Source organism: Ambystoma mexicanum, chromosome 10 (assembly GCF_040938575.1).
Source record: "Ambystoma mexicanum isolate Mex_15411 chromosome 10, UKY_AmexF1_1, whole genome shotgun sequence".
Classification (NCBI taxonomy): Eukaryota; Metazoa; Chordata; class Amphibia; order Caudata; family Ambystomatidae; genus Ambystoma; species Ambystoma mexicanum.
In genome coordinates, this window is record NC_090932.1 from 80,664,093 (window position 1) to 80,680,850 (window position 16,758).

The window sequence follows — 16,758 nt, forward strand, 5'->3', positions numbered from 1 at the left end:
CCTTTGTGCACCCTCTTCTCAAGAAACCGTCAGCCGACCCGTCCTAACTATCACCCACTCTCCATCACTCCTTTCCTAGGCAAACTCCTGTAAAAGCTGCTCCCAGCTTAATCTTCACACTGAATCCGTTGGTTGTCTCCATGACCCTCACACAGAAACTGCTCTCCTGAACACCCGTGAAGACCCGCTCTCCAATGTTTGCTCATCCACCTCCAAATCCCTCAGTTTCAGTCGCTTCTCCAAGCACCGAGTTGGTGGTGGATCCCTTTCTTCAGCTGGAGCTTCCATCTGGACAGCCTCCCTGCCTCTCTGAAACTTGAGGCGAACTAGGAGCACCTCAAGACCTTCCTCTTGGCTTCCGCTTTCTCTCCTCCTCTCCCCTGCTGATTTCCTGACTGAAACTGTGCTGGTTACCTGCCTACTCTCGTATCTCTGGCCCAGGTCCCCTCTCTGCCAGTTGCACACCTGCACAGCTCCCCTGGAAACCCTTGCACTCAGGGATGTTTCTGTATCCTAAAGCCCCCTACCAGCACTTGACACCTTATGTCTGCACTTACCCTTGCATTTGCCACCAGCTGGCCGCACTTTATTTATTTCATTAGTTTACTGTTTATCCTATGGAGTGCACTTTTTCCCCCCTCCCCTGTCCCCTGCACTGGCGCAATCTCAATGGCACCTGGCCTAGTAAGATTGTTGTCGGTCTTCCCTCTGTTCCTCCTCCCTTGCCTCGTTTGTAAGCTTGGGTCCGGGTCCTCCTCCTCCTCCTCCTCGTCCTCCGCCTCCTGGTCCTCCTCGTCTTCCGCCTCCTGGTCCTCCTCGTCCTCCGCCTCCTGGTCCTCCTCGTCCTCCAGGTGGTGGTCCTCCTCCGGGTCCTCCTCCTCCCTCCTGAATCAGCCACTTCACAGTTATGTGACCTCAGACTCCCCTCTTAAATTTCTTCCATCCTGTCCGACCCACTCAGACACTCTAGATGCCTTCATCTCTGGTGACATCCCCATCTCTAACCCGGTCACCCCACCTCCCCATCCTCTTCAGCCTACTCTCTCCTCTCTTCCCAATTGGGGCCCCTCGGCCCTCTGAGCGGCCCCCCATACTGCCAGACTCCTTTGCTGTCATTCGACCGATGAAGCGAGTGTCAGTCGCTGCTTTTGCCTCCACTTTCATACCTCCTCCCACCCCTGCTTCCGACTCTCCCTCTGCCTATCCTCGCTAACCTTCACCTTTCCATCTCTAACAGCCTAGACATCCTTGAGCAGTTGTGAGGATCCGCCTGAAGCCTGCCTCCAAGTGCAATGGATGGTAGGACTCCGATCTAGCTTCCCAGAAACGTAAGTGCAGAGTTGCTCAACTGAAGTGGCAGACCTCGGGTTGATCCTCTGACAAACTGGCATGTCGTCTGCTCCAAAGGCATTATCTTTTCTCTATACGCTCCAAGAAGAGGGACCACATCTAAGCCACTAACACGACTGAACTTTTCAAAATCTGCAACGAACTTGCCAATCCAACTGCAGTCTCCACCTCTCTCCTTCCTTCCCAGGCTCTCTGCACCACTCGGTGCTCATATTTCACATCTAAAACTCAGACCATCCTGTCCTCACTCTCCACCATCCCCATCTCCATACCCGATCCTGTCCCCTGCCTCGCTTTGTTCCCCTCCCACCACCCCGCACTCTCCTCCCTCTTGCACATAGCACCTGATGAGGTCTCGAAGGTTGGCCGATCTGTGATGGTCTCATCCAAACAGATGCTCCTATAGAACCATTAAGGACAATATCTCCTCTCTCGCCTCAGCTCTTGCAGACTTCTGTAACCACTCCTTCACCCCTGGCTCTTTCTCTCCATCTCTCGTGTACTCCCTTGTGCAACATTGCCTAAACAAAGCTGTCTGCTGACCTCTCCAGCCCAGCTAACTAATGTCCTATCTCCACCACCCCCTTTCTGGGCAAGCTCTTGGAGAAGTTGGTCCTCCCCAAACTGATCCTTCACACTGACCTTGTTGGTTGCCTCCATACCCACCAATCTGATTCTGCGCACCCAGGGGCATGGACACTGCTCTCCTGAACACCTGCGAAGGTATGCTCGCAAATGAAGACTAATTTTCCTGCTGTTCTCATTCTACTTAAGCGCTCCTCTGTCCTTGACATGGTCAACCATTCTATCCTCATTAAATGGCTCCGGGATACCCTCAGCATCACAGACCGGGCACTGGAACGATTGACCTCTTTCCTCAATATCTGCCCTTCCCAGTTGCAACTGGGCCCTTTCTCCTCCTCCAGCTCACACTGGGGTGTCCCCCCCCAGGGCTCTATCCTATTGCAGTGGTTCTTCATTATCTATCTCGCGCCTCTTACTCATCTGATTTCCTCATTAATTTCCAGTGTTATGCCAATGAGACACAGCGTTCCTTCAAACTTCCATCTATCTACTCTTCTTCCTCTCTCATCCCAGATTGCCTGATCGCCATCCAGGCATGGTGTGCGGCTAAAGTCTTAATGCCAGTAAGACAGAGATCCTTCCCATTGGGACACCTGTGCCAGTTTCCCTCCTGCATTCTGGGGCCACGCCATCCCCAACTTTCCCTCCCTAAATAGTTCCCTGCTAGAGCCCTACGCTCCTCCAACTCTGTTGTGTGGGGAGCAGGTCTCTCTCTTCGGCTGGTGCGCTTCTTTGGAACAGCCTCCCTGCCCCTCTAAATTGAGCCATACCACCTTAAATTCTGGAAATTTCACAAATAGTTTCTCTACGTCTTTCACTCTTTCCCTTCTCTGCTAACCACCCAACTGCCGCTGAGACTGATGGCCTGGTTCTTCATCATTCTCACAGGTTACCAGGCCCTCTTCCCAGTCGACAAGCACCACGCCCCCTTTTCCACTGCCCTTGCAGGCCCACTGCCTGACAGCTGTGCATCCAACCATGGGGATTCCTCCGCTCTAGCACTTAGCCAGTGGCCTCCTACCTTGGCTCCCCTTGGCACTTCGCTCCTGCGCTCCCACCAGCACTTGCCCATGCCTTGCTCCCTCCCCCAGCTCGTGCACTCGCTTCACTGCACTTGCACGTCAGAATGCCACAAGGCCTAGTAGGAGCACAATTGTATATTTACTGTTTTTGCCACTGTTTACTCCCCTGTTCCCTTCCCACTTGCCTTGTGGTACCTGGAAACACCATTCTGTTGTATAGGCGCCTACCAAAAGCTCAATAAATAAAAATTGCAAAAGAATTAAAAAAGCACTACCAGTAAGGTCAGAGTGACAAGTGAGTAGAAGGGCAAAACTCACCCTATAGAAGGACCAGAAATAAACGAGCAAAGTTAAAAGGGAGATAAACTTTGCCAGGAACAAGTGTAGGACGCATACAATTTGTTATGTATAACAAAGCCGTGGGACAACTACCCACTGTGGATGCCGGCACATGTACCCAACAAACACTGGTTGGTGTAAGACACATTGCTGGGAGGCAAACATAGACTGTAGTAACGGAAGCAAAGGGTTTGTTCCCCTGGCATTAAATACCAGGGAAGGGACTGCGCCCCTGGCGTTAACGGATTAAAGAAGGAGACCACTTCTGAGAAATCAGTACATGGGCATCACTGGCCCAAATAGGCAGTGAGAGACCAAAGTGGAAGACAGCTGAGAATGTATAATTTACCTCAGTAATTTTTGAGGATTGTAGTGCGAGGGTTAGAATAGGTTTCGGACACAGAACAATGGACTTATTTTGGACATCCGGACGACTGGTCCATTAGTTTTGTTGAGGCAGGGGAACCCCTCAGAGTTGGGGGTTAGGGAGGTATTTCTCCCCCAAGCCCCGCTATAGTTTGAATAAAAGCATTTGGAAGGCAAACACACTGTGTCCGTCTCTTCACTGCTGGTACCCCACACAGCTTTTGGCTCACCATCGGTTATGTACTTTGAATCTTAGGGTGTCCCAACCATCGACTATGCCAAACATGGCTGATGGGCATTATAGTCTAAAATATCTGCAAAGACGTAGGTTGCAGACCCCTTCATTATACTTTGATGGTTTACCTCTCCTTCATAACAAGTCAAAGGCTGGAGCATCTAATCACATTTCAGCTTTAAAAGCAGGTGTACCCTATGACAGGAGAGAAAAGTGCTGGACATAACTTGGAAAGCTAGTGGTCACTTTTAATCGTTTTAAGGATTGTAGTGATGTGGGAGTTGATCGAACAACGGCCTCCGACTAGTGACAAAAATATAGGAGGATGAACCTGAAGCAAGAGGCAAGATCCATGTCAAATTGAAATGCACCCATCAGATTCAGGGCAGAGTCTTACCACACAAGAAGTCATGCATTCAGGGAAAGATAGTAGGGAGAAAAGGTTTCCTTTATATGAGAAGAGTTCCCCTTTGTATGAAAGGGGACAAAAGTTCTGAGAGCCTTCTTAACACAAAGTACAGAACCTTAAGCTTAAGCTAAAAAAATAAAATGCTTGATGCTCAGTTACTCACTCAGTGTTTGTGATAAATGCCAAGAAGTCATGTCCCATGACAGCTAGACATTGCGTTATGGTGCCAAACGTCTGTGCATCAAACCTATCAGCTCACGGTTAAAGTCTCAGCACAGAGGGGCAGTCCTCACTAACCGAGAGAGTAATAAATGTAGGCAATGGCACTTAATACTTGCTTGAAAAGGGATTTCACAGATGTCCCCCACAATGGGCAATTAGCATGCATGCAGGGGCTGAAAATGACCACCGACACTTAACCTGGCAAAATGACTAGGGAAAAATAAGAATTTAAGTGTTGGGACAGATGGAGAATTCCATGGACCAGTGTGAAAATGACAGTATATACTTCTACACTGTGCTCTTGTAAATGTGGTGACCACAATGACTTGCACGTTCCCCTCTGAAAGGTGAATATGACAGAAGGCTTGGACTTCATGGTCCATGCTATTTAGATTGTTCGGAGACATGGAGATGCCCCAAACTCTCAAGAGGCAGCTGGTCCTATCTCTACGGGAGGGGACTTGACATCCCTTTGTGCCAGGCAAAAGGGATCAGGTGAGTCTAATAGAGGCATTCAGAGAATGTGCAGATCAGCTTTACTTTATTGAGCACAGACTAGAGCGATGGAGGAAGGCATCCAGGGTCCCCCACACAAAACAAGAACAAGGATTTTCAAATGGAATTTTGCCACTTGCAGCATGGCATACGATATGGGGAAAGCCCCAAAACGAAAGATCCAGGTGATCACTACACAATAAAGCGCCATTATTGGAGTATCTGTAGAGCCAAAGCAGATCACTCTGAATAACGGAGGACCCTGTCACGTCTCTTCACTTGGAGATCTTGCAATGCCACTCTGCATTTTCAATAGCTGAATAGCAGAGGATGGCATCTTCTCTAAAAAACGCAAAGCATTCAAGGCAAACAAAAGAAAAACTCAATTTGTTGGGAAAACGCAACATAAAAATGTTGAAATTATGTTGAAATAAAAAATGGCCCACTAGAAACCAAGAACGGTTCCTGGATCAGACTTCATTATGACAGCCTGGGGTGAAGACCATGGTGCCTGGAGCTGCGAGATTCACATGCTCCATTGGCTCTTTGGCAACAACTCATAAGAGGGCTTTCTGGCTCGTCCAATAGGCAAGGAAGAATGGCCAGCAGTATGAAAGATTTTGGCAGAATTATTTCTCACTTGGATCAAGCCACAGCTGCAAAGTTGACCAAACTAAGCATATCCACCTAAGTAGAAGGCATACCCCATCCAAAAGGAAAAACCCAAGAATCAATGAGATAACCACAACACCAGATCCCACTTGTAACACAAATCAAGAACCTGACTCAATAGGAATTATTGTACATGGGAAGCAGGGGACCTTGCATAAAAAAAACCTCTCAAACCTGGCTTTAACTTTGCCCTCTTCTAACACGTGATACAAAAATAGTCAGACATAATGGAAAGAAAAAAAGAAAACAGTCTTCTAGAAAAAAGGAATTCCAAATTTAAGATTTCCGGTGGTGTGAAAAAGAAGGAGACAGACCCGGATTTGCCATTTCAAGGTGTGTTTATTGTAAATAAGAAAATGGCTGACTTTCCCTACTCTAAGGGTTTTACCTACCCAACAACTCAGCTATGGTGCCCGTTGTCCGATCTAAAGTCCAAAGTAAAAGTCCATCCTCTGTCCAAAACTAGTCTACCCTCACTCTACCACTTATCCTGAATAACTAAAAAACAGGAAAATTACTCCCTTCTCCTGGGATTGCTTTCAGCCAGTCCTCCTCAATATTGAATCGTCAAATAGTGCTTAGCTATTTCTTGTATTAGTTCATTCAGTTCTCGTAAGGGATATCTCCACGTCCTTTTCTTTATTTCTCCTTGGTTTAAGTTCCTATCCCTAGGCACTCCAGTATTGATATATTTTATTTGTATCGCGCTCGTACACAAGTGTTTCAGAGCACGACAAGGGAAGGGAACCAGGAAGAACAAAACAACGCTCTTACTAGGCCCAGTGACATTGAGAACGCGCAAGTGCATGGGAGAGGGAAAGGGGAAACTGCATGGTAAGTGGGGGAGAAAGTGGAAAGTGCTGAGCAAAGAAAAATAAATAATAAAAAGCAACAAACATTGGTAGTGCAGCCAGCAAGTGGCAAGTGCTAGGTTTAAGGCAACAGACAAGGTGTGTCTGGTAAGTGCAGAAAAACGGGGGTGGGGGCAGGGTGACTGTAGAGTTACATATACAGACCCCAGTGCAAGGGATTGCCAGGAGGCAGTGCGGGTGGGTGGGTGTTTGGCAGGGTGAGCAGGTACCTGGGCCCGAAAGTCAGAGGGTAACCAGGTGCACGATGCTGAGAGAACAGATCAGCAGGGAGAAGAGGAGCGAAGGCAGAGGCAAAGAGGAAGGTCTTGAGGTGCTTCCGGAACCTGAGATGGTTCTCCTCAAGTTTCAGAGTGGCAGGGAGGCTGTTCCAGAGGGAGGTCCCCGCCAAAGACAGATCTACCCCAAGCTTGTTTCTTTGAAAAACGAATGACCCCGAGTGAGTTCGAGGTGGGGGACAGGGGGTGGGGGGGTATGGGGGCTGGCGAAGAGCTCAGGAGGGAAGGTATTTACGGAGGGACAGCTGAAGGTATTTTGGATTGAGGCCCTAGAAAGCCTGGTGGACAATGCAATGGGTCTTGAAATTAATCCTTGCAGCCACAGGGAGCCAGTGGAGAGATTTCAGGGCTGGAGAGATACAATCTCAGGGCTTGAGGCCAAGGACAAGTCTTGTAGTCCTGTTCTGGATAAATTGCAAAGGTACATAAATACTCTTTTACTTGGTTCTTCTCAACAATGTTTGTAAGTATTTCTCCTTTTGGTATTAACTCTGCTAGTTGTACAGGTGTTCTTCTATGACTTGTTATGTGGTCTTCTGACTATTATTTCCTCAGTGGCATCTGTGTGATGTACCCAATGACCACTGTATCTGGCTCTTCACGGAGTTGAGTAGGCTGAGCACCAGAAGGATTCTCACTCTTAATATTTGATCCTTCACTGGGACGAGTCAGAGGAGCCCATGAATGCTTCTCACTCTTCTTGGTAGTTGGCCATTCACTGGACGAACAGACCGAGTCTCTGAAGAAGTATTACTCTTCTCAATACTTGATTCCTCACTGGGACGAGTAAGCTTAGCCCAGGAATGATTCTCACTTAAATTAGTGTTCGGTCTCTCACTGAGAGAAGTACGATTAATCCAATCGTATTAGTAGTATGTGGCCTGATCCCCTCCAAGTTACCTTCAGTGTTCTAGGGCTGTGTCACTGGGTCGGCGTTCTCATTCTGTTAGTCTCCCTTTTCGGTCAGGATGGCTCTTCTGCTCGCATCCGTTCTTTGCCCCAACACGCTTCAGTGTCTGTGTGTGGTATCCGCGATGCAAGTACTCTTCCTCCTCCTCCTCCTCCTCCTCCTCCTCCTCCTCCTCCTCCTCCTCCTCCTCCTCCCTCCACTCTCCAGGGATTCGCCTTCGTTTGACATACTCTCATGGGTCCAACTGTTGCATGCTTTATCTCAAGCACGTCAGTGGTGAGACTCCTCTCCAGGCCTTCGAGTGTCCCTCCTGGGACTATCAGCAAGTTGGAAGACTCTCCATGCATGTCCCTCGTACCGTGCCCCCTGGCCACTTCCTCTCTCCAGCTGCTTGCCGGTGTGCAAGGCAGCGTTCTTCCCGAGTTGGGAACAAGTTACTTACCTGTAACTGTTGTTCTCCAGCATGGGTCTGGCATGGATTCACATGCTCATGAATATTCCCGGTCGTCAGGCTGGGAATCCTCGGTAAAGAAAAAACCAGTATCAGTTTCGTTTCTGATCTGACTTTCGTAGTAATAACCAATCACTGATCTCTGCGTCATACTGACCACAGCCAATGACTGCCCTCTACCTAAGCCCCGCCTCTGGCAGCCATCTTCAGATTTGGAAGCATGTGAAGTGGCAGATGACCAAGTGAAGAGCCGCAGAGGGGTAGGCGGGAGGGTTCGCATGTGAATCCATGCCAGACCCATGCTGGAGAACAACAGTTACAGGTAAGTAACTTGTTCCTTCTCCAGCATGGGGTCTGGCATGGATTCACATGCTCATGAATAAAGAATACATAGCAGTACACACATGCACAACCACGGGAGGTGGCAAAGGCTCAACATTAAGCATTACATCAAACTCAACATTAAGCATCTTACCTCCTCACCAGGCTCACCTCAGGCGAACAGGTTGCGCAGCACTGCTTGGCCGACCCTGGACTCCTCCCTGGAATCCCGGTCGACGCAGTAGAATTTCGTGAAGGTGTGCGTCGACCTCCACGTAGCAGCCCTGCATATGTCCAGCAGGGGCACACCAGATAGGAACGCCGTGGTAGCTGCGATCGCTCTGGTGGAATGGGCTCTCGGACGGCCAGGCAGCGGTCGGTTTGCCAACCGATGACAGTACATGATACAGCCGGAGAGCCATCTGGAAATGGAAGCCTTCGAGAGAGCCTTCCCCTGATTGACAGGTCCAAAATTCACAAAGAGTTGTGACGTCTTCCGAAAACACTTCGTGCGGTCCACGTAGAACTTCAGCGCTCTAGCCACATCCAGCGAGTGCAAAGTCCTCTCAGCCGGCGACGAAGGCAACGGGAAGAACACAGGCAACACCAAGGGTTCGTTAAGATGGAAGTCTGACGGTACCTTGGGCATCAAGGAGGGGTGCGTCCTGAGCACTACCTTCGTGTCGTGAAAAGTCAAGTACGGGGCCTTGCAGGAAAGGGCCTGGATCTCTCCCACTCGTCGTGCGGAGGTGATGGCCACAAGAAACGCTGTTTTCCACGACAGAAATTTCAACGGAGCCGAGTGCAGAGGCTCGAACGGAGGTCCCATGAGCTTGGTCAGCACCACGTTGAGCTCCCACGCCGGGGCCGGAGCCTTCACCGGCGGGAACGATCTGAACAGTCCCTTCATGAACTCTTTCACCAGACGATGAGACCACAAGGACGTCCGCCCCGTGGTTCTGGTGTATCGGGAGATCGCAGCAAGATGAATCTTGATGGACGCGTGTGCCAGTCCAGCTTTGGCCAGCGTCAGCAGGTACGGCAGTACTTGGGGGGCCGTAATCCGTAGAGGGTTAATCTTCTGTGCGTGGCACCAGACAGAGAACCTCTTCCATTTGTGTCCGTAGCATTTAAGAGTCGAGGACGCCCTGGCCTTTGCAAGAACCTCTCTGCAGTCGGCCGGTATGTCGTATCCTCCAAACTCTAGCGCTGCAGGAGCCAGGCCTGCAGGTTCAGCGATTTCGGGTCGTGGTGGAGGATGGCGCCTCCTTCTCTGGAGAGTAGATCCGCGTCCACCGGCAGCTTGATTGGCGGGGACGCCGACAAGTCCAGAAGGTCCGGGAACCATATCTGCCTCGGCCACGCAGGTGCGACGAGGATCATCCTGCACCGTGACCTCTTGAGCTGGTTGACGAGCCGGATTAGCAGTGGCAAAGGAGGGAACGCGTAGAGGAACAGGCCCTCCCAGGGGAAAGAGAAAGCATCGCCCATGCTCCTCGCCTGGGGAAACCTGCTGGCGAACCTCCGGCACTTGGAGTTCGTCGCCGTCGCGAACAGGTCGATCTGGGGTGTGCCCCACCGTCGGAAGAGGCGATCCACTAGATCCTGCCGTAGCTCCCACTCGTGGCACGAGCGCAGCTCCCTGCTGAGTGAGTCGGCGATGGTGTTTTTTATCCCTGCCAGATGAAACGGCACCAGAAATATCCTTTGGGCGATGGCCCAGTGCCACAGGTCCTGCGCCTCCTTGGAAAGTGCTGGGGACCTGGTTCCGCCCTGTTTCCTGATGTAAAACATGGTGGTGTTGTCGGTGAAGATCCTCACCACCTTGCCCTTGAGGGACGGAAGGAAGGACCTGAGGGCCCAAAACACTGCACGGAGCTCCAGGACGTTGATATGTAGGGATTTCTCTGTCGGGAGCCAAAGGCCTCTTGCGTGCAGATTTTCGGTGTGCGCTCCCCACCCTTCCAGGGAGGCATCCGTGGTCACTGTCTCCTGGTGGGCTGGGGTCTGGAAGTCCAAGCCCGCTGTCAGATGCGCGCGGGTGCCCCACCACCGGATCGCTCGTCGGAAACTCTCGTCGAGTGTGATCCTTTCCTCGAAGCTGCCCGTCGTTTGGATCCAGCGCGTGTCCAGGAACTCCTGCAACGGGCGCATCCGGAGCCTGCACATGGGAATGAGGTAGATGCAGGAAGACATCATTCCGAGGAGGGACTTGATGGACCTCACCTTGGCCGCGTCGGCCACCAACATCCGCTGCACCTTGCCCAGGATGGTCCTGGTCCTCTCCTCCGACGGGGAGGCCAGAAGGGACACTGTGTTGAGCCTCGCTCCCAGAAACAGAGCGTCTTGTGCGGGTACCAGGTGGGATTTGGCGTAGTTCACGGAGAATCCCAGGTCCGTGAGAAGTTGGACCGTCCTTGCCGTGTGAACCACGGCGAGCTCCCTCGTCTTGGCTCGGATGAGCCAGTCGTCCAGGTAGGGGTAGACGTGGACCCCCTCGCGGCCGCCACCGGTGCGACGCACTTGGTGAATACCCTGGGTGCCGACCGTAGTCCGAAGGGGAGGGCTTTGAACTGGTAATGACGCCCTTGGACCACAAACCTGAGGAATTTTCGGTGCCCCTTTAGGATGGGAATATGGAAGTAGGCATCCTCCAAATCCAACGACGACAGGAAGTCTCCTTCCTCCAGCTGACCCAGGACGTGCTGGAGGGTGACCATCCGGAACTTCTGCACCTTGATGAACTTGTTCAGACGTCGCAGGTCCAGGATGGGGCGCCATCCCCCCGTCTTCTTCTTCACGAGGAAGTATCTCGAGTAGACTCCGGAGCCCCGAAGCCTCTTTGGGACGAGTTCGATAGCGCCCTTCCTGAGCATCGCTTTTACCTCCAGGAGAAGTTGAGGGACGTGAAGTTCTTTCCTGGCCACGGGGGGGACGCGCGGGCACCTTCTCGGGAACTCGAGCGCGTGGCCCCGGGCCAAGGCGTCCAGCACCCAACGGTCGGTGGAGATGGACTCCCACACGCTGACGAAGCTCGCCAGCCGGCCTCCTACCGGGGTGCTTCGGTGGGGGCCCGACCCCACGGCCGGTTCAATCCTGCTTGGACGAGGTTTTGCCGCCTTGACCTCCTTGGCGACGACGGCGGGGTCCGCCAGACTTGCCTCGTCCTCTGTAGGCCTCCTGAGACGACGAGCGGGCCGCTTGACGGTAGGTGGAGAAACCGCCGCCGGAACCTTTGGAGGCGCCCTTGCCTCCGCTGCTCCGAAAGGGCGTCCGTCGTTGTTGCAGAACTCCCAGGGCCCGGGCCGTCTCAGTGTCCGCTTTAATGGCCTGAAGGGAATCGTCCACTGTTTTGCCAAACAGGTTGTTCCCATCGAAGGGCAGTACCAGAGCTCCCTGTCGTAGCGGGCCACGATAGCCAAGGTGTTGGCCGCTTTAATCGTCGTCGCTGCAGACGAGATGACTCTGCGTCCCATAGCGTCCAGTGGGACGCCGTCCGGTGGGGAAGTCGATGTGGAGGCCGCACCCCCCCCCGCTTTCTTCCTGGCCGCCGCGGAGACGACGGAGTCCGGGGTAGGCTGCGCCCGGAGGCACAGGGGGGCCGTGTCCGGGACCCGGTACTTCTTCTCGTACCGGTCTCTTCTAGCTGGCGTCGTGGAAGGGTTCTTGAGGAGGGTGAGGCCCTCATCCCAAATGTCGTCCAATAGAGGCACTGAGAGGACCGTCTTCCTCTTGGCCTCGCGCCGCTGATCAAGGAAACCTTCCTTCTTCTCCTCAGGGCAGAGTTGAAAAAGTTCGGATGCCCTGGTGATCATGGAGTGGAACGATCCAATCTCGTCGGGCGGAGAAGCCCTGGTGGGAGGCGACGACGGTACATCCTCGTCGTATACCTCGTCGTCCGTACCAGTCGCTGCCGTGTCAGTCCCCGTATCATCCCCTCGGGTGGACGGGGAGGAGGGCTGGACGGGGCGCAACGGCTGAAAAGGAGGTGGGGGGTGGATCCTTCTTTTCTTAGTAGGGGGAACACCAGAAGGTCCCGGTTCTGGGTCCCCCGACGGGAGAGGTTCCTCCGTCGGCAATGGTAGTCTCGTCCTTATCTCTGAGCAGAAGGACTGTATAGCCAACAAAATGGCCGCCGAGTTGTCTTGCGGTGCTGGCAGAGGGGAATCCGACGGGCGATCAGGGGCCCCGTCGGTACCCTCGTCGTCACCTGCGTCGGGATCCATCCCGACGGGCCGGTCTTCTTCCACGCCGAGGCCGTGGCTTAAGACCTCGACTAGTTCCTCCTCTGAGGTTGAAGCCGAATCTACGACAACGCCCTGCCCCCCCTTTCTCTTCCCCTCGGGGGATTTCACGGGGGTTCTATCGATGGGCACAAAAGAGGACTCCCTCCGAGGTGGCAGGGAGACTCTGAGCCCCGAGGTCGCCACCACTGGTGTAGCCTGCACAGGCTGAGCCAGGGCCGCCGCGACAGTTTCGATAGAGGGCTTGGCCGGATGGATTAAGGCCTTCACCACCTTAGGTGCGCTCACCGCCTTATCCTTGAGGGGGGGACACCGCCTCGCTCCCCCTCCGATGGGGCCTTCGAGCTCGACCGGGGCCTCTCCAGGAGCTTCGCCGGGTGCTCGGCCTTCCTCTTACCCGACCCAGAGCGTTGGCTCGTGGTTGATGGTGCCGGGGAGGGTGCGCCCTGCCTGGCGCCCGTAGAGCCCGACCGTTCGGCGCTCCCGGTGCCAGCGGACTCGCGGTGCTTGGCCTTATGTTGGACCCCCGTCGCCGGGGCGTCCTCAAAGGTCTTAGAAGACCGCTCAGATTTCTTCTTCTTCTTCTCGCCGGACGGGCTCTTCCCTTCTAGCCAGTTGGCGAGAAGTTGATGGCGGTCCTTCATGGTCCGCTCCGACATGTTGCCGCAAAACGCACAGTCCTTCTCCACGTGCGTCTTGTCCTCACGTAGGCAGTAGAGACAAAAAGAGTGTTCGTCCTCCTTGAAGACGTTCTGCAGCTGGCATCCAGGGCAGACCCTGAACAGCTTTCCGGGCGTCGAGCTTCCCTTCTCCTGGGCCATGACCGGGCCTGAGAAACTTCTGGAGTCCTCCAAAAGCGTAGCTCGACGAATCTTCACCCTTGAGGGGCGCAGACGAATCCGACACGGGTCCCCGTTGATCGGATAGAGAGTCCGTGGAGCTTGAGGCTCTTTTGACCGAAAAAACGAAGTTTTTGAGAAAAAACGTGAAAAAAATAGCACTAACGCTCGAGAGCAATAGCACGAGGATCCCAACACATGAACGTGCGGTAAAAATCTGAAGATGGCTGCCAGAGGTGGGGCTTAGGTAGAGGGCAGTCATTGGCTGTGGTCAGTATGACGCAGAGACCAGTGATTGGTTATTACTACGAAAGTCAGATCAGAAACGAAACTGATACTGGTTTTTTCTTTACCGAGGATTCCCAGCCTGACGACGGGGAATATTCATGAGCATGTGAATCCATGCCAGACCCCATGCTGGAGAACCAGTATTCCTCACCAAGCTGGTTTGAAACTCCAGGGTCTCTCTCTCTCTCTCACACACACACTTTGATGTTTGAGCCATAATCATTATTACTCCTTTGGGCTTCTTTGACCCAGTACCTAGTAGGCACTTATTCTGTATTTCGGTAGTTTTACTCGTCTCAGTACCAGGTATGCGTTTATCATACAGTGACATATCACAATAGCAAATATAAGAGGTTTCTTCTGCCAACAGATTTGATCTTATCAGACTTCTGAATGAGAGGGGAAGGAAGTTCCCCTTCACATCAGGCGTTCTTGTCCCCAGGAGGGGAGTTGCTCCCTTTGAGCCCGCTTGCCGCCACCCGTAGGCGGGAATATTGCATATCGGGCTCACCTCCCTAGCCTCACAAAGAAAGGTTCCCATCTGGGCAGAAGTGACTGAATCCTGTGATTCGTCAGAGTGGATTGCTTTTAAATGTCTATGAATTACAAAAATGAAACCTAAAAGATGGCCTTGTTACTTCTGGTTATCCAAAGTCAACAGCAATCTCCGTTTCAGTGGCAGCTTTAACAAAATGACATCCCTGAAGTACCCGAATCCGAGGGTGAACACAAAAGACTAGCCCCAGGGTCTCCACAATCCAGGGAGGGTATGCTTGGGGAAAAGAACATAGTCCTTCGACTTCCACAAAATATAACATACAATGGTAAGACATATCCATGCCCTTCGTTATTCAAAGAGGTAAACCGGTACAATGTCCTGTGAAACTGGTAATGAATATTTACTGTACGTTAAGTACCTGGATGAGTTGGCCTCGTTTAAGTCCCTCAGATACCTCAGCAAAGGACATATAGGGTTCAAAAACAGTCTTCTTACGGCCCTTGCCAGATTTATTTCGATTCTTCTTTTTGTCAATCGGTGTTGAAGTGGTGCCATTAAAACCAGCTGCAAAATAAAATACAAACAGTTACTCAACATCAGTGGCCATGTTCTACACTGCATTTCACCCAATGCCCAATTCCTCTTTTCAACACACTAGATCCCAGTCTGGGACCTTGGTTCGGATATTCTTTCCCACACACTTTTAGCGCTTTTTAGAAATATGCATGCCACTTTCCTTCGAGAATTTGGCACACCCTCACACTTCATATTTCCCCCTCATTCGATACCCTGCAAGAGTAGTTCTCCATAGTCACCAAGATGCAGACATAAAACAATCAAAGGAAGCCCAGTAGTCCAACCCAAGCCCATTCCACAACAATATTTGCCAATAACACCAATGAGGGTCTTGCACTGCGTCATGATTACACAGGGAAGACATCAAACAAGCAAGATAGGCAGGCAATTGAAAATCTGATCGGAGTCAAAGAAAGCAAATGAAAAAGCTCTCCAGGATGGAGGTTGACATTTGGATGGATTTGCTGGATCCACAAACCGAATGGATTTGAAAGAGCTTCTACATAGAAAGTTAAAAATAAAGCATGACTTGAAGCAGGAGAATGAAGAAGTCTTAATAAGAAAATTGAAAGTTTCCATTGCAGCTCTGAAGGCACAATTACACAAATAGGATGTGTGTAAACGAAGAAGAAAGTAGAGGAAGTCCCCTCCCCCCCCCCAAAACCCCCGACAACTTCCATTTGGTGTTAAGGGATGAAGCTACAGTTCAGTTCAATCCTCAATGCTAAAGTGATGAGTGCACGGCCAACAGAACCATTACTCATTCAGAAGCCACAGCTGAAAAGTCGGGCATTTTGATGACATCTAAAGAGCATATTGGCAGGGAGTTCAGAGACCCAGGGTGCTTTGATGCCTACTGCCCACTGTACCATGCTGGCTCTAGAGAGATATACGATGGGCATCTTTCTGGTCCGCCCAATCTCATCCCTAGTGTCCTGTGTCAAACATCGGCTAGTCCCCTAGACCCAAATGATGGCACAAAGTATAACCTAGGTTTGGAAACATGAACCGCTAGGACTTTAGAGCATGTCATCTGTAGGCCTGCAATCACAAGGCTCTGTAAGCTACATACTGGCATTAGCAAATGTCACAACACTAAATGTACGCCAAATCCATACTGAAGTACCAGTATGCAACCCCATCCTAAACAAACCCTCATTGACCATGCCATTTGCAGGAAATCAATGCTACCGTCAGTGCGAATCTGCAGCAGACCAAAATGATGCCATCAAGGGAAGCAACAAAAGCACAACCCAACTTCAAGATGTAGGTTGGCCATCTTATAAGATCGTTATGCAGAGCCATGGGGTGGTCTGCCGCCTAAACATTCTAATATTGGGAAATGTCAGTCTGCCCAAGTGTACACCATTCACAAAGTCTGCTATTGAAACACTAAACGTCCACGTATCTCATACTTCGAGATCAATTAAAAACCCATTAAAAGTACAAAAACCAACCTAGCCAGTGGGAGTGTCCAAATTAGGAGTTTGTTCCCCAACGAGCTCGTTTGAACCACTTGCCGTCCAGTTAACTTTATCGCACAAGGAATTCATCACCTTCCACCTTATCAACAGACCACCTCACTGGAGAGTCTTCAATAGGAGACATCTTCAACTTACTCTCCTTTGCCAAATTAAGTAAAACTAATAATGTCTTTCTCTGAGATTTTAACGTCCTGATCAACTGCCTTTTCGCACTAATTGGTTCCATGGAGTTTAAAGGAATGGTTTGGTCAGAAATATTATTGGCGAAAAGATGGCCAACAATTAAAAAAATATCTAAAAAATA

The 16,758-nt window shown here is 51.4% G+C and overlaps 1 protein-coding gene across 2 annotated transcripts in view; it reads right to left on the reverse strand.

Annotated features, from left to right (window-relative positions):
- Window positions 1-16,758, reverse strand: part of DIS3L2 (DIS3 like 3'-5' exoribonuclease 2) — a 2,640,663-nt gene that overhangs the window by 2,343,397 nt on the left and 280,508 nt on the right. For both annotated transcript variants that reach the window (XM_069617547.1, XM_069617548.1), the window contains one exon: window positions 14,813-14,958. In XM_069617547.1, the coding sequence (XP_069473648.1) occupies window positions 14,813-14,958 (146 nt within the window). The remainder of the gene's footprint in view (window positions 1-14,812; window positions 14,959-16,758) is intronic.